The sequence below is a fragment of the Pteropus alecto genome, unplaced genomic scaffold (genome assembly GCF_000325575.1).
Source record: "Pteropus alecto unplaced genomic scaffold, ASM32557v1 scaffold95, whole genome shotgun sequence".
Taxonomy (NCBI): Eukaryota; Metazoa; Chordata; class Mammalia; order Chiroptera; family Pteropodidae; genus Pteropus; species Pteropus alecto.
The window spans coordinates 12,553,081-12,579,507 of record NW_006441071.1 but is presented as its reverse complement, the minus strand read 5'-3'; the positions used below and the strand labels follow the sequence as shown (position 1 = coordinate 12,579,507).

At 40.4% G+C, this 26,427-nt stretch overlaps 1 protein-coding gene and 1 pseudogene across 1 annotated transcript in view; one reads left to right on the top strand and one right to left on the bottom strand.

The window, feature by feature from the left end:
- RCL1 (RNA terminal phosphate cyclase like 1) overlaps nucleotides 1–26,427 on the top strand; it is a 51,461-nt gene that overhangs the window by 16,184 nt on the left and 8,850 nt on the right. Inside the window, exons 3-8 of the mRNA XM_025051396.1 lie at nucleotides 28–203; nucleotides 5,679–5,753; nucleotides 9,537–9,661; nucleotides 17,234–17,359; nucleotides 21,383–21,539; nucleotides 26,347–26,421. Of these exons, the coding sequence (XP_024907164.1) occupies nucleotides 28–203; nucleotides 5,679–5,753; nucleotides 9,537–9,661; nucleotides 17,234–17,359; nucleotides 21,383–21,539; nucleotides 26,347–26,421 (734 nt within the window). The remainder of the gene's footprint in view (nucleotides 1–27; nucleotides 204–5,678; nucleotides 5,754–9,536; nucleotides 9,662–17,233; nucleotides 17,360–21,382; nucleotides 21,540–26,346; nucleotides 26,422–26,427) is intronic.
- Nucleotides 21,708–21,826, bottom strand: LOC112485016 (annotated as a pseudogene).

Sequence of the window (26,427 nt, the reverse complement as noted above, 5' to 3'; positions counted from 1 at the left end):
ATGTTGCTCTCTTTCCTCTTGTATAAGGAACAACTTTATATTATCAGCCTGGCCTCCTGTATGGTGGATCCGTGGAACATGATTGTAGTGTCCTTCGCAGCATTGGCTATTACCTAGAGAGTCTTCTTTGTCTGGCTCCATTTATGAAGCACCCATTAAGAATAGTTCTGCGAGGAGTGACCAATGACCAGGTTGACCCTTCGGTGAGTAGTCAGGTCAAACCATGGTGTGATTTTTGCTTCGCCTCTTGTTACAACCCAACTTTTGAGAACAGGTTTCTGATAAAGTCACAGTTTTATTGTTGGATGTATTTGTTTGTTATTTACCTTGAGATGTAGAGATTAATCACTCCAGGAGGCAGATGAACCAAGACTTGTAATCATCAAATCCAGTGGCAATTGTTAACATTTATCAAGATGCCTTTCTGTCATATCTAAGAACCTTCAGAACAGACACTTGTAGTCTCATCATGATTGACATGAAATATGGCTGTGTTGGCCACAGTGTTTGAGAGTAGAACTTTCATAAGGTCATGTGATAGCTGAGGCTGGAAGGTGATAGCTGAGGCTGGAAGGCAGCAGACCAAAATTTTAGACATAAAATAATTTCTCCTTGGCATTGGTGCAACATAATCTTGATTTTCTCCGGCTTCACCTATAAACTTTAGGACTTTCTTCTTATGAGAAGAGTTTGTAGATTTAGAAAAAGGGCACAAGGGTAGGGAAGGTTTGTGTGAGCTTTGATAGTTTCTTTTTGAGGATGCTAACTTTCCTGCAGGTATAGGGAGGATAGTTTAATATAAAGGTGGAATTTTCATTGTGGTCACCACAACTGTCTTAGTGCCAGTCTAGGATGGGTTTTGTCCTCGACTCATGCCCGTGAGAGAGAGAGAAAGAGGGAAAAAAAATAGATTAGAGCAGTCCTGTCTAGGCCTGCCCTATACCTGTTGTAGGGAGGGAAGGATCCCCACCTTGGGATGCTCTGCTTTCCAGAGAAGGTATCTTACAGCTGAGGGCATGATGTGAAGTCCTAATCAAGGACTCTTACCTTCACCTCTACAGACAATGCAGGAGCGGCTTCTGAGGCAGAATGTGAAGTGTGTAACTTTCCTAACCAAAGAAGACCATTTAGGAGGTTCAGTGGGCTCCAAAGTGGAAGCTGCTGATATTTACCAAGACACTTATTAGGGTATAAACCTGGTTAATGTGTTTTTAGGCATTAAAAGACTTATTCCCCATCTTGGGAGTTCGAGTACATAAAATCTTTTCCTAGAATATGAGTACAGTGCAAGATCTGAAATTGTTAGCTGTAAAGGAATGTTGTAAAAACTGTTTAGAATTTAAAACTAATTTTAAAGGATTGCTTTTTTCCTGAATTTTCTGGAAGATTCTAGGAAATGGGCCCTTCTGTTAAAAGTGTTCTTGAGAGGAGGCCTCTACACTTTTAGATTGGAGGGTAGCGAAGGTGCCTTGAATAATAGGAAAAGACCCTGAAGCATACGGGAGACTTTGGCACTGTGTGTCCCAGTTTTGTACTTTTTTTCTATAATTGCTAATGATCTAAAAAGCTGTAATCACTGGCAATATTTTAAAAAGTTTTACACATTAACAGACAAAGATTAGTTGGTGAATTCCCCAGAAATCATACTTAACTTTTATGCAGAGTATTTTTAAAAAATCTGTTTCATGTGCTGCAGGACTATTCACTTTTGACAGCTGCATGACTAAAGTGACCTTGGTTAGCACTTGTCTCCAACCCAGGATAAAATACATATACCTAATCTTGTATAAAGAGTAACTTCTCCAGCCTGTGGCTTCTTCATTTTGAGCAATCTCTTTAATGTGTGGTTTCCCCATCAGTTGATGTCCACATTTATTATGCACCAGCGTGAATAAGATGAGTTCTGCCTTTGGGAACTCAGCCTCATGGGGAAGATAGCTGTGAGCACAGCTAGGGACACTACAAGGCTGAATATTTATGGGCTCTGATAGAGGTACAAGCAAATTGCTGAAGGTTGAGGAACATTTTCTAGAGGAATGGAAACCATAGAATCAGTCTGGTTTTTAGGAAGATAACTCTGGAGGTTGAGAGAAGGATGAATTTTCAGCTAGTTTGAACATAAAAGAGATGGAAGGGGAAAGAAAGGGACAGATATGAAGGACAGTGTAGAGGGAGACTTTATAACTTGACAACTAATTGGAGATAGGATAGGAGAAAGTGGTCATAAATAACTCCATGATTTCTCTCCTGGTTGACTCGAAGGATAGTGATCAGAGTTGGACACAGGGAAGAGGAAAATTGTGATTAGATGATGGGTGATATGCTTGATTTTGGTCCTGTTCTCTGGTATGTTGGCAGGATATCTACATGAGGTTGTCCAGTGGGCAGTTGGAAATTATTGTCTGGAGCCTCAGTGATAGGCCATCAGTTTCTTACCCGCTGATATTAAATTCCTAGAAGAATGAGATTAACCAGTGCCGAAATTGAACACTGGTGGCTTTTTGGCTGAAATATTCTAGTGTTTTTCTTTTGGCCTGCATAGTGTGGTAGTGTATGTATCTGAATTGGATGTTCATGTTTGAAACCCCAGATTTTATGTTATAGTAGGTTGACGGGGCAGCACTGGATGGCTGTTCTTCCACGACAGCCACCAATTGGAACTGAGTAGCAGCTGCCTTGTTTGGATAAGGCATGAGCCCTCCAGTTAGCTGGAAGTCTTAGCTGACCTCATCATTCATTTAAATTCCCTTTCTTTTTTCCCCATCTATCTATTTATTTATTAACTTATTAATTAGTTTATTATTTTTTAACTAATTAATTTATTTTTTATGGTGACATTGGTTAACAAAATCCAGTAAGTTTCAGCTGTACATTATAACAGTAAGACATATATATATACTTACATTGTGTGTTCACCTCCCATAGTTAGATTTCTTTCTGTCACCATGTATTTGACCCCTTTTACCCTATCTGCCTCCCTCCTCCCTCCTCCTAAATTCCCTTTCTGACCTCTGTGGGCATTAGAGTTTTTGCCCCATGGTCCCAAGGACTGAGAATAGAAGAGGAAATGAATGTTTAAGGTGTGAGTAGGGGAAGAGGAGCTGGCAACGACTGTGGAGATAGAAGTGTTTAGAGAAATCAAGTAGAAGTTGAGTTCTAAGAAGCCAGAGAGGACCTAGAGAGTCAGCCTTAGCAGAAGTTTATTTAGGACTCGGCAGGGAGATTCATCAGTGAGAAGTTTTATTGACCTTTGAGAAAACAGTGTCAATGGAGTGTAAAGACAGTTACAGTGAGGAGCGAGTTGGAAAGAGAACTATGGAAGGTTAGGAGATCTTTCCAGAAGGTTAGATTGGATGACTCCTGAAAAGATGAGGTTTAGAATTTTTTTTTTTTAATGAAAGGAGACTTGAGCTTGCTTGTAGGCTGAAGAGATGCTGTAATGGAGAAGGAAGGAATTAAAATAAAAAGCATTGGAGGATTTAATAAGGGTAACTCCTGCAGAAGTCCAGAGAGGATGAAGATCGAAAGCAGAAATGATGGGATGAGCCTTATAAATGGGTAGGGATATTTTTTCCTCATAGGCAAAAGAATAGAAAATGGGGAGACATTTCAAGAAGAAAAGTTCCAGAAGGCCTCATTTGAATCTCAATGATTTGGCACCAGAGCCTGCAGTAGATATTTATTGGTGCCAACAATCTGGTCAGGTGGTGAATGACGATTCCTTTCTTTTTCTTTACCATCCTGGAAAAGGAAAAGAAGTACAATAAAGCCAACTGTGTGCTGGGCACTGTTCTAGTAAATAAAATGTATTCATATTTGTTTTATTCTGGTACAAACTCTGTGAGGTAGGTGTTCTCGTCAGTTTCAGACACGGTAACCGAGAGCAGGTTTCTTCCTCTCTATTTGGCATCTATCTGATGACATTTCTGCCTGTTGATTGAGTGACTGAACTGTCAGGATGATGACACTTTTGCTCTGAGGTGCCACTTGGGTTAGACTTTTGCTTTTTCTAACCACAGAGTGACTGCTCAGTTTCCCTTAAGCAGAACTTGCAGACCATCCCCACTCTGCGAAAACTAGTGAGCAGAGTTAGAGGAGACCATGGAACATGTCTAGTCTAGCTCCTCATTTTACACAACAGGAAGCCTGGTGGGATGGGAAAGTGTCCAGGTCTCATAGTTAGTATGAGGCAGCGTGGGAGTCAAGTTCACATCCACTCTTTCAGTCCCTCTACACCAAGTTGCCTGCCCTTCATGTCAGGTGGAGAGTGCTTTGGGAGATAGAACCATGCCTGAAGTTACACTTGGGCTTCCGGCTAACCCTCAGAGTAAATCTGACTCATTCTGTGTGACTCCAGGTACAGGTAGGATGAGTCACAGGGTTGTTTGGTTTTTCTCATCCCCACCCCCTCCACACCCCCTTCCGGAGAGCTGGTGGCTGGTTAGTTCCCAGGAGTCTTGTAGACAGAGTAACCCACATCCTTGCATCCCTGTTTTTTTCCCCAGAATCTGGCTTGGCCTTCTCCCCAGCTGCACTTAATACTAACATAGACAGAATTCCTCTTGTTTCTGACAATCCCAATTACATATTTTAAGTATTTGAGTATGTTTAGCTTTAATAATTAATTGAAATTAGCTAATCTTGAATGGTTTTCCTAGTAATGGCTTCTGTTCCACCTGGTCCATTTAGGTTTCGTGGAGCATTTCTACCTCTGGTTAATTTTCTGACAGCAGAATATTTGGGGTCTTTTCTCTGCTCTGAAGCCTTATTTATTGGAGTATCATTCCATTGAATCTTAGCATGTTAGAGTTGGTAGCAACTTGGAGACAGACAGGCTGAGCCCTTGACCTTAGAGACAAGGAAAATTCAGGCAGTTGGGATTTTCTTGTCTGAGACCATGCCCATTGGGAACAAATAAGGGAGTAATTTTCTTTCTCAAGTTGCATTTGAGGCACCATTCACTGACTTGTTAGATAAACATGATTCGAATGCCATCCTTATACTCTGAGAAGTCCACAGATGAACAAGAAGGGACCCCAGTTCTCCTATGAGTTCTGAATTGGAGAAGATGACAGTAATACTTGGCACAGTCTTGCCATTACTATGCAGTTTGGAGTTTGTGCCACTTCAGGTAGTTTGAGGCTATCATTCCCCTACTGCCCTCACTTTCTTATAGAATCAACCACCTACTCTTTAACTGCCTGTGTGGTGAGCATCAGCAGGATTCTTAGGTAGCTGTTTTGCTTTAGCTAAGAGTGCCACCAGCCTTAAATATTAAACAATCATGTTGGGAAAAGATTAATTAAAAAGACTGATATTTTCTTTCATAGTGTTTATACCTAAAAGAATGAGCAGAGGTCCCAGTTTGTTTTCTGTATGAGCCTGGTAGTTTTTCGCTACTTTTTGCATGATAAATGTGATGCTCATGATGATGACTCTTGGGGTAGGTACAAGTCTCTATGAGGAAAGAGACTCAGAGGAGCCAGTGACTTATAAAATTGCAGTCTTGGGAGCAGAGCTGGTCCACACACGCTCAGTCGTAAGCCAGCATCCTTTCTCTTTACTAGACTACGTCATCTACCTCTTACTATGCCTCATTCTGCTTCATGGGCTCTTTCTTCTTGCCATCTGCTCAAGGTTTAATGAAACTTTTTTTTAATTCTGAAATAATTCTACAGGTTGATGTTCTTAGGGCAACGGCCCTCCCATTATTGAAACAGTTTGGGATTGATGGTGAATCATTTGAGCTAAAGGTAAGAATGTGTGAATTGTTGGCTGTATATATCTGTGTAAAACATTACCTTACCAACTCATTGGAAGAGCTGTATGATGTGTGTATACGTGTGTGTGTCCCATTTGAAGTCACCATTTACAAGAAGACCCACAGGACTCATGAATCAAAGATTACCGACTTTTAACTGAAAGGGACCCTTTAGTGATGACAATGGTAACCAACAGTTATATTGCATTTCTTCATGATAGGCACTATTGTAAGCATTCTACATGTATTAATTCCTTTACTCCTTATAACAACTCTATTCATGTCACTCAGCTAATAAGTAGTGGAGCCAGAATTCTGACTATAATGCCTCTCTAATCTAGATCATCTAGATACAATTTATGTCCAGAGCCTTTCAACCCGGATGCCCCTGGGAATTTTTAGTGTATTCAAAACCTACTAGAAGTAATATAAGCATCTCTTTGTTTGCTATTGAAAGGAATTATATCAAGTTAGTGTGATAACTGGATATCTTAAGTCATTTAGCATCTCTGCTTTTTAAAATTGATGTTTTTAAATGATAAATGACTTCATTTTTATTGAATATAGTCATGTGCCACATAATAACATTTTGGTCAATGATGGACCGCATATATGACTGTGGTTCCATAAGATTATAGTGGAGCTAAAAAATTTCTATCACCCAGTGACCTTGTAGCTATGGTAACATTGTAGTGCAGTGCATTACTCACGTGTTTGTAGTGATGCTGGTGTAAACAAACCTACTGCTCTGCCAGTCATATAAAAGTATAGCAAATACAATTAACATATAGTACATAATATTTGATAATAAATGACTATCTTACTGGTTTATGTATTTACTATACTTTTTATTGTATTTTAGCGTGTACTCTTTCTACTTATAACAAAAAAATTTGCTATAAAACAGAATGCTCTGTTACGCTGACAGCAGCCTCATACATCTCTTGTTTACCATGTCTTTTGATTGCGTTATTTCCTCTTGTGCTTGATTTAATCTCACATTATTTTGTTCATCATGGCCCCTAAGCATACAAAGTCCATTGCTAATGTTGCCATTAGGAGACCACATTGAATGATTGACCTGGCAATGAAATTAAAAAGTGGTTAAGGACTACAAAGGTGGGAAATCAGTGATGGTTATTGCTCGCCAGTTAGGTGTGTCACATTCCATCATAGCTGCGTTCTTGGGGGACAAGAACAAAGTGATGGAAGCTAAGGATCTGCTTCACTGAAGGCAACAAGACCAACAAAAATTTGAGAAGGGCTTATATCAGACATGGAGAAACTTCTAATGACCTGGATTGAAGACCAGACACAGAAGCATATCCCTCTCAGAACCATGATGATCTTGGCCAAAACAAAAAGGTTTGTTTGCAATGTTGAAAGAAAAGGCTGGACTTGACTATGATGTTGAATTTACTGCCAGCCCTGGGGTAGTTTAAACGATTCAAGAATGGTTATTCGTTACGTAATGCAAAAGTAAGTGATGAGTCGTAGTGCTGTTGTGAAGGCAGCTGAAGAATTTTTGGAAACTCTAGATATGCTGATTATGGAGGAAAATTACTTGCCAGAGCAAATATTCAATATATGTGAAACCTTCCTCTTCTGGAAACAAATGCCTTAAAGGACTTTTTTTCCTAAGAAGGTGGAATCATACCAGGTTTCAAGGCTTTTAAGGACAGGATAATAGTCTTGCTTAGGGGCAGTGTTTCAAACTACAAATTGAAACCCTTTGTGATCTGGCACAGTGAGAACCCTAGAGCCTTTAATCACACACTACCACTGTACTACAGGAGCAGTAAAAAGTCATGGATGACCAGCTGCTTTTCTAAGATGCCCTCCTGAATGGCTGTTTGGAGTGTAACATAACCTTCAGGATTTTGCTTATTGTTGACAGTGTTCCTGGACATCCTCCTTTTGTTGGTGATCTTCATCCCAAACACTACCTCTTTGATCCAATCAATGGATCAAGGAGTTAAAGCAGCTTATAAGGCTTACTATCTGAGGAAGACCTTTGTCCAGGCCATTGCTGCAACTGAGGAGGGCACTGATGCAATTCTGGAAGGATTACAACATCTATGGCTGCATCAAGAACCTTGCTTGGGCTTGGGGTGATGTCACCAAGGAGTGTATGAATGGTATCTGGAAGAAGACATTCAGGAGGTTTGTTCATGACTTCAGAGGATTTGTCAAAGATGAGGAGGTAACAAGGCTGTGGTTGAGATGGCAAACAACTTTAACCTGGGTGTGGATGAGGCTTATATTGAGGCTCCTAGAAATGGTTCCTGAAGAATTGGCTTTTGAGGAGTTGTTGGAACTGGAACAAGAACATGTAGAAGTAGAAGAGGCAAGGGAACAGGAAACCACAGGAGAATACAAAGAAGAGCCCCCAAGAAATTTCCTAGTGAAGGGTTTAGCAGAAGCTTTTGTAGAACTCAGGAAGCTCCTTAAAAAGTTTGAAAACGTGGACCCTAACACCAAAAGGTTATCATTAATAGAGAGGAATGTTCATGGTGCATTATCTGCAAATCTATGATGAAAAAAGAAACAAACAAAACCATCATGGGCATATTTCTGAAAAGAGTGACACCTCCTCAAGAAGAGCCTCGGGCAGATATTTCAGAAGACATTGTTATCGTAGATGACAGCTCCATGGTTGTTGTTATCCCTGAAAACCTTCCAGTGGGACGAAATGTGAAGGTGGAAGACAGTGATATTGATGATCCTGACCCCATGTTAGCCTAGGCAAATGTGTATGTTTGTGTCTTGTTTTTAACAGTTTAAAAAGTTTAAAAAAAATTAAAAATAGAAAAAGACTTTATAGATAAAGATGTAAAGAAAGAAAATATTTTTGTACAACTGTACAATATATTTGTGTTTTAAGCTAAGCGTGTTGTTACAAAGTAGTTAAATTTTAAAAAGTTAAAAAGTTTGTGAAGTAAAAAATTGACAATAAGTGAAGATTAATTTATTATTCAAGAAAATCTTTTAAAGTAAATTTTAAGTAGCCTAAGTGTACCGCGTTATAAAGTCTACAGTAGTATACAGTAATGTCCTATGCCCTCACGTTCACTCACCACTCATTTACTGACTCACCTAGAGCAACTTCCAGTCCTGCAAGCTCCATGGTAAGTGACTGATATGGGTGTACCCTTTTTTATCTTTTATACTGCATTTTTACTGTACCTTTTCTATGTTTAGATATGTTTAGATACACAGATATTTAGCATTGTGTTATAGCTGCCTACAGTATTCAGTACTGTAACATGCTATACAGTTTTGTAGCTTAGGATCAACAGGCTGTATGATATAGCTTAAGTGTGTAGTGAGCTATGCCATCTAGGTTTGTTTAAGTACACTCTATGATGTTTGAACAATGGCACAGTCACCTAATGATGCATTTCTCAGAACGCGACCCTGTCATTAAGTGGGGCATGACTATAATGCAGAGTTTTGATAGATTAGTTAATTGAACAGGAAGAGAAAAGGGTTCCTGATGGTTAAGAAATGCGATTAGCTCACGGAATAGGCCAGTCCTTCATTTTAAGGCCATGTTGGACTTCCATTTCTGACATACCACGAGGTGTCCTTGCTTATCACGTGCCCTCTTGAAGCTAATGTAATGTGCTGTTGATCTTGAAGGGATTGCCAAGTTGAATGTAAAAGAGCTATCTCTCTTCTAAGGAAGAGCCCGTTTATATAAACCTTATGGGTTGCGTGTCAGAGTCATCCACTCTTGCCTGTCCTTGTCTCTTCTTTCTTACTACCTATGCAGATTGTGCGACGAGGAATGCCTCCTGGAGGAGGAGGTGAAGTGTTTTTCTCATGTCCTGTAAGGAAAGTCCTGAAGCCCATTCACCTCATAGATCCAGGAAAAATCAAACGTATCAGAGGAATGGCGTATCCTTTGCATTTGGTTCATATTTCTTATTTTTTTCTCATCTCACTAAGATAAGAATGACTTATAACAACATTACTGCTCCCTAGGGTCATTTACATTTTAGACAGCAGTCATGGAAAAGTCTTAACAGTGAAATTATAATTGTTGGCTGAGATATGATGCTTTATTATCTGCCTCACCATGATTAGATTGATTCATTCATATTCTTTTTTAATTAACACTTAAATGGCTCCCTTGTATGTGATACTCTCCTGAGGGCTCTGGTTTGGGGGCCACCAGTACACTTGTAGTCCCTCTCTCAGAAGAGCTCATCGTCTGGTGAAGGAAACATATATAAACACACGGTTCTGATATAATATGTAAAATGATATGGACATATGTGTAATGGGCTGGGAGATCTGAGTAGAGAGTAACTAATTTTGTCTGGAGGATATAAGAGGGCTGGAATAATAATATCTACTGTTTATTAAGTGTTTACACTGCATCTATTTCATGGATAATTACTTAATATACTTAATTTTTATTTACTTTTCAAAAACTTTATTAAGGTATGATTGACATCTAAAAAGCTGTATGTATTTGATGTATACAACTTGATCAATTTGGAGATAAGTTTATGCTTATGAAACACAATGCAGTATATATATCCATCACTTCCAAATGTTTCCTCTTGCCCTCTTTATTTAAAATTTGTTTGTTTGTTTTGGCATAAACTTAACATAAGATCTTTTGGGAAGTTTTAAGTACAGTACACAATACAGTATCATTAACTATATGCATTATATAGATATCTCAGTCTTATTTCTCTTGTATAACTGCAACTTTGTATCCTCTGACCAAGACCTCCCTGTTCTCTCCCCCGTAGTCCCTGGCCACTATCATTCTACTTTTTGCTTCTATGAGTTTAGTATTTCAGATTTCTTGTTTAAGTGCGATCATGTAGTATTTGTTCTTCTGTGTCTGGCTTATTTCACTTAGCACAATGTTTTCCAGGTTCATTCCTGTTGCCCTATTGTCATGTATGACAGGATTTTCTTCTTTTTTTAAGGCTGAATAACACTCCATTGTATGTAAATATCACATTTTCTTTATTCATCTGTCGATGGACATTTAGATTACTTCTATGTCTTGGCTAGTTGTGAATAATACTGAAATGAACATGGGAGTACATATTATCTCTTACAGATCCTGATTTCATTTCTTTGGATGTATACCCAGAAGTGGGATCACTGGATCATATGGTAATTTGTAAACCATGCTGAGGAGTTGTTCTTCATTTTAAATCAACAATTTACTGCTGTAGAGTAAATTTGCATATTGAGGACAACTTTGTTGACACTGTAAGAACTTTTGGCTGCTTTTGGCTCATTTAAATTTTGGAAGGTACAACTTAAAAAAAAATCACCTAATGGCAACTACTTAGAGGCAAAAATGATAGAGAATTATTGTGTCCTAAAGAGACATGATGAGGGTAGTGGCCAGACAGGGCTGTTAGTTTATAGAGATCCTAGAGGCAGGGTGGATAAGATGCAGTGATTACCTGCTCTGTGATAGAGGAGTAAGTAGTCCGTGAGGATGATTTTTTATATTCACTTGGGCACCTGGGTGGAGAGATTTGTTCTTATAGTAGCTACAAATGTTTGAGTGGTGTATGGTGGAGTACAGGGCATGAAGATAGGTTCAGTTTTATTCATGTGGGGTTTGAGGATCCTTCAGGATGGTTACAGGGAGACAAGTCTAGAAAGGAAATTAGAAATGTAGATCTGTAACTTAGGGGCAAGGTGAGGGCTAGAAGTGAATACTTTGGAGTCAGCTACTCATGCAGACTGCAAAGAGAGGAGGATGGAACCTTGAGAGGCCACTAAGACTTGACAGCAAAAGCAAAGTAAGTGCTCCCAGGAAGGGAGACTAGGGAAAGTCATGTTAAAGAAAACACAGCTTCTTGGAAGCCCAGGTCAGTGCCTTGAAGAGCCCAGAGGAGTCAGCATTAGAAAGGCAGAATAGCTGAGGAATTCACATCCGGCTGCCACTGATGTCCCTGGGAGGAGCTCTTTCTATAAAGTGGTGGAGACAGAGACCAGATAATTAATTCTGGGTTGTGGGGTGACCGGGAGGAAAATGATGAAGTGTGAAGGTCATTCTTTGAAGAATCTTGACAGGAAAGAGAAGAAGAAAGAAAGATAAGGTGGTAACTTGATGAAGAATTGATAAGATTCCTTCCCTTTAAAAAAAAAAAAGGGTGGTAATGATTTGAGTATTTTTGTAGGTTGTAGATTTAAGTATGAAATTTAAGTAGATTTAAGTATGAGAGAGGGAGACTGATGAACCAAGGTAATAAGGTAATTAAAGCACACGTGCTGGAATCAGGCAGATGTGGGTTCTAACTCTGGCTTTGCCATTCACTGATGGTAGGATTTTGGCCCCAAGCCTTGGTTGTCTTGTTTGTCATTGGGCCCATTATACCTACTGTACCTGTAATGAGGGTTAAATGAGGTCATAGATGTATAGTACAAGGCACTGTGCTCATATATAAGTAAGCATTCCGTAAATGGTAGCTGCTGTTATTTTTATTATTTGAGAAGGGATGGATCGAGAGTGGCAGGCATATGGTAAGGATGGCTCTAGATTGATTTGTCTGGAGGTGAGTGGAAGGGAGTTAGGAGTTTTCAATTTTCACTAAGTTAGGATGGATTCAAGGATAAGGATTGGCAGAGGTGTGATAAGGGAGCATGACAAGAGTGGTAAAGATGTGCTCTCACAGTGGGGCATAGTAATGAAAGATAAGAAAAATGCTGTGGGACAGCAGTATGGGCTCAGTTGAAGCTGTATCATGGTTCCAGCTGCATGGCTGTGTGGCTGCATTTGGCGGCAGTTGGCAGCCTAGAGGGAGGAGTAGAGAAGACAGGAGGGCCAGTTTCATCCAGGGATGGGTGTGATTGACAGGTTGAATGAGTAGTGCAGAATGGTGGGTTAGATAGGTGGTATTTGTGACATGACATTGAAGTGATAGCCAGTGCAGCTCCTTACTAAGTAACACAGCAGGGGCTTGCCACCCTGCGGAAAGCACATGGTCCAAGGATTAGAAACCTTAACAGGTTGAAAGGTTGAGTCTAGTGGAAATAGATAATGTGTGCTATGTAGAAGAACAAGAAATTGTGTTTAGGGAATCGTTTTGGGGTTTCAAGATATTAAAAATGGTAAATTTCTAGGTGATGACAAGATCTAGGTAAAGGCAGGTGTTGGAGGTCATGGTAGTGGATGGGGTTGGGAAATGGCTTTCCCAGTGGGAGTTTGTTAAAGTAGGGTTGACCAGGATTTCTGCTTCTCAGGGATAGGGTAGATGCTTAAAGTCAAGTTTTGTATTTCTCAGGAGATTTTGGGGTGGTCTGTCTTGGAGGAAAAGTGTGCAGTGGACTGACTTTTCAGAGGCCTTTATTAGCTTGAACAGTAAGTGGTGAAAAAAATGGAATAGAGTGGGCTGCGTACCCATGGGTAAGAGAAGGCTGTTGTAGAGTTAAAAGATCAAACCTGGAGTGCTGCCTGAAATTCTTTATAAGGATCATCAGGAACAGAGGAATTTCTAACAAAGCTTCCCTGGATTATGGTCTGTTCTCTACATGGCTATCTTGGCCCTACCTAAGGGCCACGCCCTACATGTGAGGAGAAAGTGGGCGGGTGGGGGAAAAATAGTTTCTGTCCTGGGAGTCCCCAGGTTGATGGATAGTTAAATTAACTTCATTGTTGCCAAAAAATGCTGCAGTTAGTTAATGGCCTTGTCCATGAAAGCCTACACGCTGCCAGGTCTATTTCAGTTAGTTTTCTCATTTGAGGTTTGTTTCCTAAATGCTGTACTGTTGCAGTGAACTCTGCTTGGAATCCATTACCTGTAGTCAGGAAATGTGATTGCCAGCATTTGCTCTGTTTGTTTTCACATAATCTTGTGGTAACAACATGGGTTTCATGGAGGCTGTCACACTGGGGTCCTGCCTGTAGTGGATGTGCAAAAGCCACATGAGTAAGCCTTTGATGATGATCCTGAGAAATTGGGAAGGCCCTGGGTTGTGCAGAGAACATGAAAGCTGAAAGCTCTGGTGCCTCAGGCACCTGAGATGTGACTGTTCCTCCCTAATTTCTCCTTTGGGTGTTCTTAGAGCCTTCTCTATATAGAATCTGAGCCAGACAGACAGTAGTAAGGACCCAAATCCCTCCTCTTGGCCTGGGATAAGACACCTGAATCCTCCCTAATCTTCTTCTAAACTCCCCTGGAAAGTTGAAGCAGCTCCCTTGTTTAGATCTCTGTCTGAAAACCAAACATTCCAGCCACTGGTCTGCGGAGCTGCCCATTTCACAAACACCTCCAAGGAATGTGGATTTGGCCAGTTTTGGAGCCTGGAAAAAAAAGAGCCGCCTTTGGAAAAAGCTTTAGCTGGTTTTGTGGTTTTTACTTGCAAGACTGGTTAACTGTTGGGCTGAGCTTGGAGGTTATATTCCTCATAGGAAAGCTTGATAGAACTAGCCTTATTCTCTTGGGTGCATTTGTGATTTTAATGAGCTATGGCCCAAAGTGCATCTTTTCTCTCTCTGACCAGCTGGCCAGGGCCTAGGTGGGAGCTATTCTTGATTCCTACCAGCAGCTGTGAGTAGAAAATGAGGTTACCATTTATTTAATGCCGCCCACTCTCATTCTCCCCTTTGCCTGATGCAGAAAGGAGCACTCTGTTTTAATTTTAATAGTGCTGTCCTAGTAGCTCTTGATCTGGTACATAAGAATTAAATGAAGAAACAAGTAGAGGCAGAAGATTGGCATGAGTCAATCTATCAGTTTGTGTGTGTGTGAGTTTGTGTGTGTGTGTGTGTGTGTGTGTGTGTGTGTGTGTGTGTGTGCGCGCGCGCGCGCACACACACACACAGTCACTCACTCACTCACTCACTCTCTCACTCCTTGGCTTTCTCTGACCTGCAACCCTACGGGGAGGGTAAAGGGTGTGCACTCCATAGAGACTAGCTATGAACTTATCTCTCTTGGATATGAGTTAATATGGTATTCATAAATGAGCTTTAGGACGTTCACAATCTTTGAAATTGTCTGCAAAAGTGTGTTCCTTTGTTTCTTGAGAGAGGGTCCATAACTTTCATCAGATTCTCAGAAGGGTCTCTGAGTCCTGAAAGGATAAGAACCTCTGCTTTGGGATTTGAATCTTGGACTGACAATAAGAAAACCAATAGTTGATATTCATTGGGCTCCAACCCTCCACCAGGCACCACTAGGTCCTTGACGTGCATTATTTCATTTGAGCCTCCAAACCCTGTGGGGTAGTATTATGATCATCTTTCTTTTACTAATGAGGAAGCAAAGGCATAGAGAATAGCACATTAGACCCAGTATGTTGCAGTTTGCTGGAGCTGGGACTTCAACACGGATAGTCTGATTCTAGAACTCTTATTTAGTCATTCCTTGGTAGGGCCTCCATGCCAAGCCAGGTGACTCCACAGTGACCCTGGGATGTAGCCGGCTTTAAAGCTCCTTTCCCTTCACCTCACTGCCTGAATTGTAGTATAGACTTCCACTGGCGCTGAGTTGGCATTGTCACCCTCCTGGTTTCTACATCTCCGGAGGGGTAGATGAAGGAGATTGTCTTTGGGAAGTGGATCTTTTTAATTTTGAAACTTAGTTCTGTGACCTAGTTGTCCTTAGTGTAAGCCCTGGAACCAGGAATCCATGGCCCTTGTCAAGTGGTTACTATGGGTGTAAGTTCATAAGGTACCTGAAAGGACTTTGGGAAACATGAATGCTGTGGAATTATGTATCAGGATAGTGACTCTGTGTTCTCTTAGGGAGAGTGGGCAGCCTCAGGCCTCACCTGCACCCACCTAGTCCAAAGGGTATGAGATCTGAGACTGTTTGTCTAAGCTACTGGTGGTCAAAAGTACATTCTGGACAGAAGAGGTGGTGATGTAACTGGGCTCTGTGTGTGCGTATTGAAAAATCCCTCTTTGCTCTTTCCTCATTTCAGGTTTGTCCTTTGAGTCAAGTCAAATATTTATCAAATATTTCTGAGTACAAAAGTAGTGTATTGGAGAGTTGTGAGGGATGCAGCAGCAGGGCCCCTTTCCTTATGGAGTGTGCGGTCTCATTGACGAGCAAGAACATGTGTATATATGAAGGGAGATGTATGGTAAGTTCAAGTGCAGACCACAGTCAGGTGCTGGCTGGAGGGTTTCAGGAGAGAGAGGGAACTCTGGACTGGGAACAGTGGAGGAAGACAGTTCAAGATGAAGGATTGGGATGAGTGGAGGGAGTGATATTGCCGGGTTGTGGATGAACACTGAGCAGGTTGGAGGGTTAGACAGCAAGATCTGGGAGGGCCCGGAGTTACTGGTTGATTCTCAGTGTGAGGAAGATTGATCTTTGAGTAGAATGTTCAGGATAAATCAAAAAGGGAAACTAGATGGTAGTCAAATTTTTGCACACACTCAGAGCATTTTGTTTCTGCACCTCAAATAAAAATTAGATGTGTTATTGATAGTAATTTTTGAAAAGCTGAGCTAGAATGGGCATACCGCACACTTTGTTTTTCCTATTGGACTTGCCTCATGAGGTTTGTATAAGGGTCGTGGGAAAATAATGTTATTCTCCGTTTCTTTATCCCCTCGTCCCACATATGTAGCTAGCTCATGGCCATGCATTGCACATTGCAGGTGCTCAGTACATACTTATTTTTTATTTGATTAGTAGGGTTGAGAAGAGCCAATTTCTGTAATAAAGTCTAATTTTAGGTAATCATTTCCACTTCCTCAAGCATCAGCTTTTTCACTTGAATTGCTAATCTATTCCCCCTTTCTTTTCTGGGGGTGCCCTGTTGTAAAAGTGCTAATTACCAGTATTTTGACCATAAGATTATAGTTGTGAGGTATCTGTATCATCCTCAAGTGGAGGGATTGATACTTAAATAATTGAAAATAAGCTCTAAGTAAAAACAAACAAACAAACAAAAACCCAAACAAACCTGTTTAGGTTTTTATATACTACGGCAGCTACCACGTTCTTTCACTAATCTTTTTTTGCTTCCTCTTTTTTTGCTCAACAGACCAGGGAGTGGATTGGTCAGCTCCAGTGTGGTATCTGTTCTGGTCTTAAGTTCTAAGAGAAAGACTTATTTGTTACAGCAGTGGGGGATGGTCAGAGAATACTTCAAAGCCGGTCTGGCTCATGCCCTACAGAGAGGGAGTTGCCTTCACTTGTTCCAAAATTGAGTTGAACCATTTCTAAGGGTGGGGGTATGGGTAGGAAGTCTAGAGCAGGGTTGGGAGGTTTTACTTTCTAACTATATTGTTTGGATTTTTTCATCATGAGCATTTAAGCCTTTTATAACAATAGTATAAAAATTATGTAATAAATAAAAATTGAAGATGACACTATACAGTTAAATAATGAAATACAGTTGGAAAATAAAATGGAATTAGAATTCCCAGTTTGTTATTGTAGTTTCACAAATATTCTCCAGCTTTATAACTAACTTTTCCCTGTTCTGGAGTCCAAGCAGAATGACACCCTTAACTCTAGTTTGTAGGTACTCTGTGCGTGTATCACCTCAGATGGCAAACCGGATTGTGGATTCTGCAAGGAGCATCCTCAACAAGTTTATACCCGATATCTATATTTACACAGACCACATGAAAGGAGTCAACTCTGGGAAGTAAGTGTCTGTGCATTTTTGGAGCCTAATTCTGCAGCTACCCTAGCCTTTTTCATACTTCTGTTCTGCTTGAAGTTAAAGCTGCCAGCTCTGAGGTTGGGCAACCAGAGTAAGAACAGTTTCAGAATTAATTTCCTTCTGACTTATTGCCGTTGTCACCAGCAGCTGCTGTCACATAGAAAGCATAACAGTAGTCAGTGCTGGGAGATGAGGAATCTAGTCCTTAGCTGAAGGGAATGAAAACCTAGCTATTAATAAAAAGCGCTTTAAGCTTTAAATCCCATCTGGACTATGTTCTCACACAAAATTAAAGTGAACAAGTTTATCCACCCTGAGTAAATAACAGTTTAGGGGGAAAAAAATCCTTTGTTGGCCTAAGTGCCAGTCGGATTCTTTCCCTGTCAAGAGCAACAACAAGCCCTAGAGACAAAGAAAGTTGTTATTGCAGATTTGAATTTGGTTTAGTTAATCCCATTGCAGAAAACCTCACTTTAGAAAATAAAAAGTTGATGATCTTTGTACTGAAAATACCTGTTTTAGGTTTTGGTTGTTTGTTCATTCATTCATTCATTCACTCATTTTTTAGGTGAGGCAACCCTTGATTGACCTCACAAATCGCAAGGACCTTGTCGGCTTACGATCCCTTATTTTTTATTTTATTTTTTAAAAAAATTTTTTACACCTATAGCACCTAGTCTTTCTTCCTAGGTGGTCTCCCAACCAAGTACTAACCAGGCCCGACCCTGCTTAGCTTCTGAGATCAGAGGGGATTGGGCTTGGCCATAGACTTGGTTGGATAGACTTGGTTGTACATTTAGAAACCAGTAAATCAGGGAAGCAAGTAAAACCGATTTTTTTACTATGAAAATGTTAAATATAAAGAAAGGTTGAAAGTAAATACCTCTTTATTACTACTACTATCTGTAGTTAATGAATATTTTGCAAAATTTGCTTTACTTGTATGTAGATTTTGTTTGTTTTTGTTTTTGCTGAATCATTTCAATGTGAATGACAGTATCATTGGACTTTGAATCTAAAGTTTTCAGGTTGTGTCTCCTAAAAATAAGAATATCAGAGTCTAAGATGGACTGTGGTGGGTTTAAGAAGTCAATTTTTCCTAAGTGGTGCCACAGTTAACCCTTTACACAGCTGTTCGATCTGAGGTTTCTTTTCAGCAAAAGAAGGAAAGAGAATAATGGAGGAGTGAGTGTGTTATGAGATATCTGACCTTTATGAGGCCCAAGGGAAAGATGAAGGTGATTTCAGAAATGCGGTGGTGGCTCACAGTCCAGAGCAACAGAGGTGGTGGTGTCAGAGGTTAGAGTTGGGAAAGCATTTGTGTGCAAAGGTGGCCCTTTCTTCTGGAGTTTAGAAAGATCAGTGATGATACCAAACCTTGGTGTATTGCTCAAATATGACCAGTGTTTTCCTCATTCATATCGTGGGAGTGATAACACCTGCATCTCTTGGTTACTGTAAAGATGAAAAGATCACATACATTAGCCACTAATGCAATGCCTGGCACATAGTAGGTGCTACAGAAAAGGTAGCTGCTAAGACTCTTTTTTCCTTTTTCCTCCGTTCTTGGCCAAGGGAATTACAGAGATGGAGGAGGATAGGTAGTTGCAGTAGCTATCTGAATGATCTGATCTCCGTCATGCCTTTTCTGTCTGGCCTCTACTTCTACCAAAAAGTGGCCAGGGATGAAGCATAGCAGGCCTCCAGCTATAGTATGGCTTTTTATAATGCCACTGACTCAGCTAACCTAGTGTGTGGTCTGGTCCTATACTTGCCAATGGTGAGTAGGAAACATACATGGATCAAGATGTGGGTATATGTAGACTCGTGGGTCAGCAACTCCAAGCTCCCTTAAAAATTAAAACCAATGCATTATGTTAAGTTTGTGTTTAGTTTTCTAAATCTTAAGTTACAGATGACAAATGGTAATCTTCCTTCTCTGTTATGAAATTGTAAAGTCCTGGTGGGTATTTTCCTCTTCTACGTCAATGAAATATCCATGTGAGTTAGGCTTATTGAAATCTAGGAGTGAAAGGGTTTAAGTTGTGGCCATGGCCTAGAAACTTAGGGTCAGCAATTCTTGGTGGCCTGTGACAGTTCTTTGACCAAAATGCACATCTGTCTAGTGCAGTCGCATTTTGACTCACATAATGACTTTTTAAAAAAAATCTATCCGTTACCAGTTGGAAAGTTTTGGTGGCTGTCACTTGTAAATTGTACCAATGTGCATCTTCAGTGAAGTCACCTGGTGACCAACTGCTTTGTCAGTGTAACTTGAAATAGGACTGATAGTACATACCGTAAATTGGGGGGAAATTTGAAATAATGTACATAAAGTTTAATATGTTATCTTGTTTTCTGTGAAACAAGTATATTAAATGGAACAATCTCAAATATAAAGTTTATTGTTATAACAAATACACATACCTCAAAAATTCACTTGGATGAGAAAATTTGGAAGTTCTTGGGAAATTCAGGTAAGTAGGTTAAAGCAGTGATGGTAGCTTATCTCCTGGTTCTCCCTACCCTCCATTTTTTATTTTTATTTTTATATGCCACTGCCTCTCTACAGCTGAGCTGGACGCCCCCTCCCTCCTCTTGGTCAAATGACTCAAAGGCAACTTGAGATTGTGGTAAAATGTCCCATGATGATGGATGGGTGGCATGGTGTTGGATTGTTAAGCATTACTCATAGTGCCCCTACGCGTAGTGCATGTTATTAAACCTGGGCTGCATAGACATTCAAAATTTTTTAAAGAAATTAAGGACTTGCCATTAAGGACAGTTCTTCCCTATAGTGAGCTAATGTAGTACATTTAAGACATCATTAATTTTATACATAGTTTTTCTGAAACAAATATCTTGGCCCAATGCATAGAAAGTGCTTCGTGAACATATGTGTTGAATTGTCTCAAAAGAGGCAGGTATGTATTGTGATTGTGTGTGGACTGTACTGCTCAGAAGGCTGCTGCTCCTTTCCTGATGACATATTTTCTTAGGTACTGGGAGAAGTAGATTTGAGGTGTCAAATCTGGAAATTTTGTGGGGAAGTGCTTGTTTTGATTGTTTATGGACTGATTTTGTTTGGGTCGAACTGGTGTCACTAAAGTCTGTGAGGGCAGGAACTCTTGTATTTACCACAGTGCCCCAGTTCCCAGCCCATGGAAGCTTTTCCCCAAATGTTTGTTGGATGCATGAATGAATGAGTGAGCTGTGGTCCTAGATAGGAGGGTGTTAGATTCTGAGTATTGGGTGGTAGAAACATGATGGGAGAGAACATGGTGCCAGCTCCTTGACTGAATTCTGAGTTAGAGATGATTGAATTCTGAGTGATTGAATTCTGAGTTAGAGATGTCCTTTAGGGACAAAAACATAAAGGTGTGTCTTAGCAATGTCCTTTATGGTTTATGTGATATTTTTTCATTATAGGGGAAAAAGGCACCCCCCCCCTTTTTTTTTTCTCAAGAAGAGCTGTAATCAGGTGCCCTCCAGGTTGCTTACAGCTTCTGGGTTGGTTGTGAGTGAGAGCTGTGGTGGAAATTTGTGTAGGCTTTGGAGTCTGAAGACCTATGATTGAAACACATCTCAGTCACTTTCTAGCTGGGTGGACTTGGTGCAGGTTGCTTAATTTCTCTATTTCCTCATTTGTAAAATAGAGACGTAATATCTACTCTGCAGAAACTGGCAGAAAGTAGGTGCTCAATATCTGGTAGCCCTTGTTAATGTTATTATAAATTCTCACAGTGGGATCTTTTGCAATGTAGGAGGGGAGGGAGAAGATAGAGAAGGGAGGGATAATAGGAAAAGCAATGGAAACTTAGATCTTCTGCCACGTAGGTCCTCACAAAGTAATGTATATTTCCAGTGTAAGCTAGAAGGAACTCTAATAAGGATTGATGTGACCAGACAGAATGCCATCAGAAAGATGTCTGTCTTTTTGTTTGCTGGTGAATGTTAACCCCACTTTATTAACCCTACTCAGTGTCCATGCCTTTGAATCCCCAGGTCTCCAGGCTTTGGCTTGTCACTGGTTGCTGAGACCACCAACGGCACCTTCCTCAGTGCTGAATTGGCCTCCAACCCCCAGGGCCAGGGAGCAGCGGTGCTTCCAGAGGACCTCGGTAGGAACTGTGCCAAGCTACTGCTTGAAGAAATCTACAGGGTATGTCTTCAACCTCTGCAGGTCTGGGAGAGGAGCCATCAGGAAGCAGTTCATTGTCTCTCTCCTTTTTTTGTTTTTTGTGTGTTTTAGGTGAGGCAACCCTTGGTTGACCTCACAAATTGCAAGGACCTTGTCAGTTTACAATCCCTTATTTATTTATTTTCTTTATGCCTACAGCACCTGGTCTTCCTAGGTGGTCTCCCATCCAAGTACTAACCAGGTCCGACCCTGCTTAGCTTCAGGGATCAGATGGGATAGGGCTTGTTCAGGGTGGCATGGCCGTAGACTCATTGTGTCTCATTTTTTGTCCTTACCAACTTTCTTCCTCTTTCAAGGGCTTAAGCCAAGGAGTTAACCTCTTTCTCCCCTTAAACAGTTTAACATGAGCTAGTTTAATGGATTATCTAAACTAGTCAGTGAATAGCAATCCAGCCCCCAGGTTTGGAACACGGGGCAGGTAAGTTTTAACAGTGGAGAGAGGAAAGAACTGGAACAGAGTCATACAGTAGAGAGAAAGTAAAGAAAGTGAAGCAAGTTAGGTGGAGACTGGCCAGTTGAAGAGATACATTGCCTTGACCAAAGCAGGTACCATCTCTCAGCTCCCCCAGTTGTTACCATGTGCGAGTGGGGGCTCACTATTTTCAGGTTTTTCAAGAGAAGTTGAAAATCTGGATTTGTATGTGACAATTGATTCAGATAGAATATAGTGTCAACAGACTAGATTTTGTAGTACGTTCTAGAGCATAGAAGAATGTTTGGGGAAGGCAGGCCTATGGCAGAGCATGGCAGGGGCTTTGGAAAAATGAGAACACAGGACAAAGAAGGAGTGACAGGAAGCTAAAGATCAGACTTTATTGATTGCCATTTCGCATCTGCAGCTCTGCTGGTGAGACACAGCTCAGACCAACGCAGGCCCCCCTATCCTCTCTCAGTTGCCACAATTTTTATCTCTTGATCCATGTTAGCAATGTGCACATATGTATACATACACTTTTACTCTGTTTCCCAAAAAATAGTTGAGGAGACCTAAAATTAGCAAGAAAGAAATTGGAAAGATGATGGCAGGAGAAATAAGATGAAGCTGCCTGAAAATACATTCTTTGAGGTCCTATATACTACTTGGTTAGCGAAGAATCACAAGTCTGGCTCCAATATTTCTGTTACTCTGCACTATCTTTTGCCTTGGTTCCATGTCAGGAAGGTGACACCTTTTCTTTGACATGCAGAATCCAGGACAGGCTCTGAGGGATGGTCATTATTCTGCTGTGTATGTGAAGCCCCACATTCTTGAACTGAGCACTAGCAAGAACTATATTCTGCTATTGAATAATGTATAATGTTTGTAAATTTTCTTTTTTCTTCAGCTGAAGAGCCTTTCATCTTTATTTATCTGTGTATTTATTCTCAGTTATTAGACATTTCTCTTTCTTTCTCAAAGTCTCCAAGGATGTTTTACCCTATTTAAAGTAGCAAAACTCATATGTGAGCCCAGTGAAATAAAACCAGTAAAGCAGGGATACAGTGGTGATCTTGTTTTATTTTTTAATTCTTCCTTTTGCCACTATAATTTATTAGTCACTGTGGTAAGATGATGCCTGGGTCAGAGGTATTGACCCCTGCACAGGTTTCACTAAGGAAAACAGCTTATGCCACAATCTTCTCCCCTGATCCAAATCACCATTCTTGAAAATGTCTCATTAGTCTTAAGGTAGAACAAGTAAGAATGAACTGTTACAGAGGTAATTAAAATGTCTAGATTTTAAATGGTTTTATTTAATGCCTATCTAATTAAAATGGAAGACAAAGGACCTATAATTGTGTCTTCAGTGGAGTGACTTCATCCCTTCTACTCACCATTCAGCTAGGAAATAGTGGAGGAAAGAAACGTTCTATCAAAAGAAATCTTCTTGAAGGAGGAAGCATCTTCTCACGATTTTTGTGCAGTTGAGGTCTGGCCTCAGCTTTTTTGATGCTAAATGAGCCCAATGTTCGATGCTTAATTTAGTGATTTTTTGGAAGTTGGAAATAAATGATCAAGAGGGTACCCTGTCAGTTACAAAGTTCAGGAAGTTTGTCATTTAGACATTTGTGAGGCTAGAATGTGTGTGTGATAGTGCGTCCCTAAGCCCCTGGTGACTTGTTCAGATTTCCCTTCCTTGGTCTTGTGCTGGCTGGCAAGCCCTCTTTCTGACCCTGGGGGCCCTTCCATCTCTTTCCAGTAGTCCTGGGAGAATTGAAAACATCACATTACAGAATAGCCAGGCTGGCACAGCTGGAGTGTGAGTTTTACATCCTCTATAAATAGCACAGCATACGCCTCAGGTTGAAAGCTTGCCAACTAGTCCACAAGAGAAAACAATCTGGATTAGGTTATTTTATTTTTTTTCTCTTCATTCTGGTTAAGTTCTACTTTAAACCATTTCATTGTGCCTGGACCAAGGTGGTTTTTTGTTTGTTTGTTTGTTTGTTTGTTTGTTTTTAATCATTAAGGAAATTTCCTTTGTGTTTGTCATCTTCAGTTGTTAAAAGGATGAAATGTTTTATGTTTTTATGAATAATTCTTTTTAGGTTTGTGATGTGATATGGTTTAAATGAGTAATAAAATTTCATCCTTTTTGGAGGTGCTCTTTATTTTTACCAACGTTTTAATCTTCTGATTGAATCCCTCTTGTTCTATTGATGTTTCGTCAGTTACCAACTCCTCTTGGTTCTATTCCAGGCTTTCTGGAACTGCCCTTTCCTATGCATCTTTTTTTGCTGCCTCCATCAACTAACCTCCTCCCATTCCCACAGTTATTATGTGTGCTGCTCTCCCCACTTGCAGGGGGGAGGTCCTTTCCAAAAACTCTCCAACATCCTCTTCAGTTTAAATCTTCCCCCTGATCTTTTTCCTTCTGTGTTCAGAGACCTTCACTAGCTTCTCACTTTCCCAAGATAAAGTCAAAACCCTTGACTCAGAAAAGCTGTCAGTCCACCTATTCTACCTTCTCCCTGCACCTTCTCAAACTTCTTCACAGACAGCATGCAGCCACTTTCAGGCTGGCCTCCTGGCTGTTCCTCTCTGGCCCTGGGTCATATTTCCCCCATCCTCTTATTGTTCCTCCCTCTTTAAATCCTACTTATCCCTCCAGGGCCAGTTTAAGTTCCACCTCCCCAAACCCACCTCCCCAAAGCCTCCCTCTGGTGCCAGGTGAGTGACAGCCCCTCCCCCATGCACTTGGGCAGTCCCAGTGCCCACAGCCCTCAGCTGCTGCATAGCTTTGGCTTCACCTTGCATTGTTTCTGGTTCCTTCTCCTATCTCATCTTGGCAGTGATATTGAAGCCACACAGCACAAGGGTTACATCTTCTGCTGTGGGGGTGGCCCCACTACTCCCTCCATGGGAGGGTGCCCCTGTACACAGATCCTAACATTGCACTAAAATATTGGTCTAGTACATAATACAAATCAATTGAGAATGGTGGAATAGCAACATAATGCTAGGAAGCAGAGATTGAAGAGAACAGTTTTAGTTTTAGTCTTATGAAGAGGAACAAGTTCTGTAAAACAGAATTAGTGTTGGTCTTCATTCTCCGTGGGTCAGATTTTTCTTTTTGGATGGAAATATATGTAACTTTTCTTGTCCTAACATTTACTAAGTGAGGTAAATGTTGTCCTTTGTTAATGTAGGTAGTTTAGGAAGAGCAGTAGATTTTCATAAAGGCTTAGCTAAGCCCGCTTATTTCCCTACTCCGTTGTTATAAGTGAAGTCTGATAGCAAAGAGTGAGTGTCTGTGCCTGAGAATCGATTTATTTCCTACCCCTACATGCATTTAAAAGGGAGAGAAGTGTACTCACATGAATAGCAGTAGGTGGCCACCTGTTCTGTTCAAAGTTTGAATGAATCTAGTCTTGGACATCGATGTGCTTTGGTCAGAAACTGGGTTCTTTTTGTGACTTGTAGATATGTAGAAATTCAAGGTCATCCTTCTTTCACTGTGTACAATGTCAGTTTGAATTATTTTAAATAGAGTTATCTCAGAAAGAATCAGAAATACCTTTTTTAAAGCACAAATGTAAACAGCAGTAATGCATACATCTAGTAGAAGCAAAATGGCTGAAATGTTTGAGCAATTCAAGAATAAAAGAAGAAAGGCAACCAAAGCAGTTGAAAAGTTTGTGAAAAGAATTGTGTTCTGCTTACTGATTTGGAAGAAAAGGAAGGAAAAGTGGGGAAGAATAGTGCATAAGTAATAAGAATAGAGGGATCTGATCATAACAGTTTTTCAGTTTTAAGACCCATAGGAAGAGATAAAGAGTAGAAACTAATGTAACATGGCACGCAGTTTTGGAATGTGGTTGAATGGTATTATAGGTAAGACCCTTGACAGGTAAAGGTCCTTTCATGTCTGATTGACTGTGGTGTTTTATGACATGAAATAAATAGAAGCTGCATTCACTTCACCCTTGTTAATTAACTGTACATTTACTAGAGCTAATTATGCTTTTTTGTTATATGTCCTGCTGCTACTCTAATTATGAAGGTAAAGTTTCATTTTCTCTAGATGGACCTTAGTAAATTTGAATGTCTATTTATTCTGATAGTCTCAGCTAGTATAGTTATTTTGATTAACTGTTAGTTTAACATCCTAAAGTTAATTGATGTAAATATTACTCTTAAAAGACCCATATTCTGTTTTATTATTGCTTGAACTTTTCAGTCTGCTCTTCTGTGGTTCTGATATTCTGGAGTATCTGTGACTGTTTTCTTGGTTTTCCGTTTCTTGGTTGGTACAATGATTAATCTTTAAAGCGTTTGTGTTTATAGGGTGGATGTGTGGACTCGACCAACCAAAGCCTTGCTCTACTGCTCATGACCCTTGGACAGCAGGATGTTTCCAAAGTCCTG